A 4,766-nucleotide genomic window follows, 5' to 3' on the forward strand; every position below is an offset into this window, starting at 1 on the left:
GAGCCCCGGCCAATCCGCGGGCGCTGCCGGGGGCCGGTGGCGCGCGCGCATGCGCAGGCGAAGGGGAAGCACTTCCGCCGGCAGGGACGCGGCGGGCGTGAGGGGCCGGAGCCGAGGTTTGGGGAACCCCTCTGTGCAAGGCGGGTTCGGATCCCTTGGGAACTCCTCTGACCATAGCGGAGGTGACGGGCACGACGGGCCAGCAACTCCCCTGGGGGGAGTAGGGTTGTCGTAAAGAGCCTCTGAGTTTAACCGAGGCGTTGTTTGTTTGGGTTTGTGTGTTGGGGGTGTGTGGGGCGTGTTGTGCTTTCAGATTTCCTGTGATCGCCAGTGCTGTTATAGATGATAATATAACATTGGCTTTCGTATTTATAGATTAGCTTTTTGCATCGCAAGTATTTTGATACAGTACAATTTATACTTGCTTTAACTGCTTTTGTATACTATAACCTGTTTATGTATTCACTGTATAGCTCATATAAATGTGAATAGCGTGATAAATGTATCACACTTTAGCAAAGCTTTAGCAAACTGTTAAAATAGAGACTAAAATGCTTCCATGTAGCTAACTCAGAGAATAGTGTAAAGCAATTATTTTATTTCTTGCATCTGTGGACTGCAAGTGATAACAGTGACAGAAAACAGAGCATAAGCATCCGGGAAGGATTTATCAATTCTTTGCTGTAAGCAAGTGTGAAACAACAGGATAGTACTACAGAAAGAAATAAAATATATGGACCTAACCTACAGAATGTCCTGCAGACAAGTCAGAGGTTAAAACCAAACAAGAGAAACATCAAAATCTCAAAGGAATGTTTCAATAATGTATAAAGTAATGAATATGCATGTAACCCCAGCAATGTAACTATATATTGAGAACATGATTTTAGGCTACCTCTGTGCTCTTTTGCCATTTGCCAAAAGCACCCCAGCACTGGAAATTTGTCCTTTTATCCTTTATTAAAGCTCTAAAAATTCTAAAGAGTGAACTCTGTTTTTCACAGTGTGTTCCAGAGCAGGAGTTGCTCTTGCCGACTCTTCAGTGTTCGTAAGGGAGCCGGGAAGATGGTGAATGTTCTGAAAGGTGTTCTGGTTGAGTGGTGAGTAACAGCATTTACTGCCTCTCCTCGTCAAGTCAAAGGCTGTGTTTCTTTAGAAGGAGTTGCTCTTGCCGACTCTTCAGTGTTCGTAAGGGAGCCGGGAAGATGGTGAATGTTCTGAAAGGTGTTCTGGTTGAGTGGTGAGTAACAGCATTTACTGCCTCTCCTCATGTCAAAGGCTGTGTTTCTTTAGACCTGGAACTGAGTGAAGTAACTGAAGAGCCCAGACAAAAGGAATTATTGTGGGAAAGGTGGTGCTGAACAAGCAGAGACAAGTGCAGCCTTTGGAGGAAGAAGGAAAAGGCAATTGTAGATAATCCTAATGCCAAACTCCCGTTTTTCTGTTCAAGAGACTGTTTTCCACTTATGCCTAACCTCTAAGAAAAGAAAACTGCACATGAATATGGGGTTAAAAAATATGATGGCAAAAAAGTTAGCAGTCACATGGTTACAAAAATCCATTTTTTAAAAAAAATATATAACAGTCTGCAGATTATTTTAATTTAGAAGAGAAAATTATGTAAAATACCTAAAATAAGCATTAACTATGAGAAATTATGTTTCAAAGCTATATTCTACCATGTGTGATGGTCCCCTAATATTGTGACATATTTTGAAAGGTACACAAGTTAAAATTTTAGCTGTATATGTAAGTTACCTGTATGCTTGTCAGGTAGACTTACCCTAGTACAAGTGATCCAGTTATCCTGGCCATTTTTCCTTGAAAATATTAGATGCTCCCTCTTGTTCTTTGTATTGCTTGCAAACAGAGTTTCTTGCTGTTGTTGTTTGTGAACAAAGTGTTTCTCTACTGATTCTTGAGGGAGATGAGGTAATCTTTCATTTCTCCGTTCCTGTTTTGTTTTTATTTAATCAGCTCTAGACTGAATCAGTGCAAGACTAACATGTGGTGCTGTTTGTAGATCATATTCGAAAGGAATGTGCTTGGAGTTGGTAAATGCCAGCTTTTGGTGTAGGTGCAATGTACCTATTTTCATATAATCTCACCTCTGGACTGAGACTCAAGTCCCTGGCTACCTCCAAAATTAAAGGAAGCATCACTCAAGATTTGTGGGGTCATTGTATAGCATTATATGATGTGTGAGATTTCTGCTGTACATTTAATCTCTTAATATGTTTGCAACCTATAACTGCACAAAGCAGTTCTGTACTTCCAAAATGTTTTCTTTTAAACATTTAAATTTTATTTAGAAGGTGACATTGTGACTGTTCAGTTAGAGTGTGAGAAATGTAGTATTCTTATATGGGCACTCTTTGTCTGTGCTATAGTACTTTGAGTGAGATCTGTGTTCTCCTCTTTTTTGGTTATCATGGTGCTTTAAGGAAACATATTTTTATGAGGCTATTGCTGAAATCAGGAATGTAAGTTCAGTCTTGCCTTATTAAGGGTTGGACTTTTGAGTTTTAGTTTTGGTTTGGGTGTTTTTGAAGCTGCTTTAACAGCAGCAAACAGAAACTTATCTGCTAATCAAGCAGCTGGTTCTACTCATTAGACTTTATTACCATTTTATTTTTGTCTCTATAGTAACCAAAACTACTTGGAAAGAATTGACTTTTACTAAAGCTTCACAACCTGTATTTAAGTTGTGAAAATTCATTTTAGTTTTCTTAAACCCTTTGGGAAAGTCTTTGGATGGTGTTTCTTCTGTTTGCAACTGTAACTGTGAGGTGGGGTCTGACCTGTGTTTGTCTCTACAGTGACCCTGCAATGAAGCAGTTTCTGCTCTACTTGGATGAGTCGAATGCTTTGGGAAAGAAGTTCATCATACAAGACCTGGATGAAACTCATGTCTTTGTATTAGCTGAGCTGGTCAACTTCCTCCAGGAGAGAGTGGGCGAGTTAATGGACCAGAACTCATTTCCTATTACTCAGAAGTGAGAAAAACCAGAGAAATGAGATTACTGCAAGTTTTGGAACAGTGAATTTCAGTAGTTTGGGTTGTTACTGTTTTAATAGATAACAGTGTGGCATGTAAGTTCTACATAGAAGTGGCTACTATAGAAAATGCATCATTTTCATAGACAAAACAGTCTGGAATTGGATTTTGTTTCTCATTTTGAAAGAATGTGTTATCTTTATTAAAAGTCTTAAAATTATACACTTGAGGAGTTCCCTTGAGAATTTTTGATGCATGCTCTCTGGTTTTCCTTTAGGTTTTTATCTTGCAAGATGATATGACCCAAAAAATAGAGTAGTGTTTCTGTATTGGAGTGCTGTATGAAGTCTTCTGACATGTTGTGTTCTTGTGTGTTGTTGAATCTGATTATAGTGTGACTGATAGAAAGTAAAGAATATCTATTGAATCTGTGCTTGATGGAACATCTCTAAGCTGGAGGCATGGTCAGATGGGTTGATGGGTTTTATACAGCAGGATGAGAGTTGGTCTGAGTGTTTTGTTGTGTTGGTTGGGGTTTTTTTGTTAAAACATGTTACAAATGCCCCATACTACTTGCCTGCTTTTACCAAGGCTGTGCTTACTGAGTTGTTCTGAGTTTGGGGAGAGGTGGTGGGAGTTTGGAGAGGAAGGAGGGATATGGAGGGAATGGGACAACAAAATCTCTTGCCCTAGACCATCATAAATTAAAGGGGTGACAGAAATGGGAGACCAGTCCTATAGATATAATTGCTTGTATTTTTTCACTGGAACTGATAGTCAAATAAGTTATGTGATCAGACTCCCATGCTCTACCTAAACAAGAAAGCTGGCTTTGGATTTTTGGTTATGGGTTTTTTTCCTTCCGCTTAGTTCTTTTTCCCATGTTGCCTTTTGCTGCAAAGAAAAAAGCTTTATAGTGTCATGGTTTGGTTGTTTGGGGTTTTTTTTACGCTGTATTTGTAACTTTAGCTCAGACACTGGCTTGGTTTTCAGACCTATTCGTGTACATCAGATAGATGCCACCATTTTGTCTTTGAGAAAAAATGTAAAGAGAAGAGCTTTTATAAGGAACAGTTTTTCTTACTGACTCTCCCACTACTGCTTGTTTTCTCTTGTCCAGTAGATATCAGATTAATTGGTAGGTTTGTCCTTGGTCTTTGTTCAGTTTGGTTTTTTGGTTTGCTTTTTTTTTTTTCTTCGGGAAGAAGGAATCTTCAGCAGAAAGTTTCACTAGATGTTTTTAATCAAAAAGCTGTCCAAAGAAAGTTCTGTAAAATTGTGTATAGTCAGGCTCATGTGGATGAGCAATTAGCCCTGTAAAATTTAACTTCATGACATTTCTGATACCTTCCCTTTTCTCTGACTGTATAGAACAATGAGTTTGGGTCCAAATTGTTTCATCTCTTTCTTTCACTAGTGGATGCTTCCCTGGTCATGTAGATTAAGAACCAGCTACATGTCTGAAAAGAAAGAACCGTCTACATGTCTGAAATAAGAAGTTTAAATCTTATTTATAAATGGTTTATGGTTTCTTGCCTCTTTCTTGAGATTGATCTCAAGAGACCGATCAAATATTGACCTCATAACTGTTATTTTTTTGGAAGATTGGGTGCTCATTTAATGGAGAAATAATCAGTAGTTTTAACATGGCATTATAACTTAGTACAATTTATTTAGAAGTGTCTGTTTCCTTTCTTTGGAATCCTGTTTTATTTTCCATCCAAATTCTGCTGAAAGGTAAATCATCCATCACTCTCTTCAAATTACA

General features: G+C 38.6%; 1 protein-coding gene across 1 annotated transcript; it reads left to right on the forward strand.

The window, feature by feature from the left end:
- Positions 1–1,148: 1,148 nt before the first annotated feature.
- On the forward strand, positions 1,149–3,218 carry GTF2H5 (general transcription factor IIH subunit 5). The gene is made up of 2 exons (XM_041470046.1): positions 1,149–1,240; positions 2,820–3,218. The coding sequence occupies exons 1-2, from the start codon at positions 1,206–1,208 to the stop codon at positions 2,998–3,000; spliced, it is 216 nt and encodes a 71-aa protein (XP_041325980.1). The 5' UTR covers positions 1,149–1,205; the 3' UTR covers positions 3,001–3,218.
- Positions 3,219–4,766: the final 1,548 nt, after the last annotated feature.

The sequence above is a fragment of the Pyrgilauda ruficollis genome, unplaced genomic scaffold (genome assembly GCF_017590135.1).
Source record: "Pyrgilauda ruficollis isolate IOZ18807 unplaced genomic scaffold, ASM1759013v1 scaffold24, whole genome shotgun sequence".
In the NCBI taxonomy this organism is placed as follows: Eukaryota; Metazoa; Chordata; class Aves; order Passeriformes; family Passeridae; genus Pyrgilauda; species Pyrgilauda ruficollis.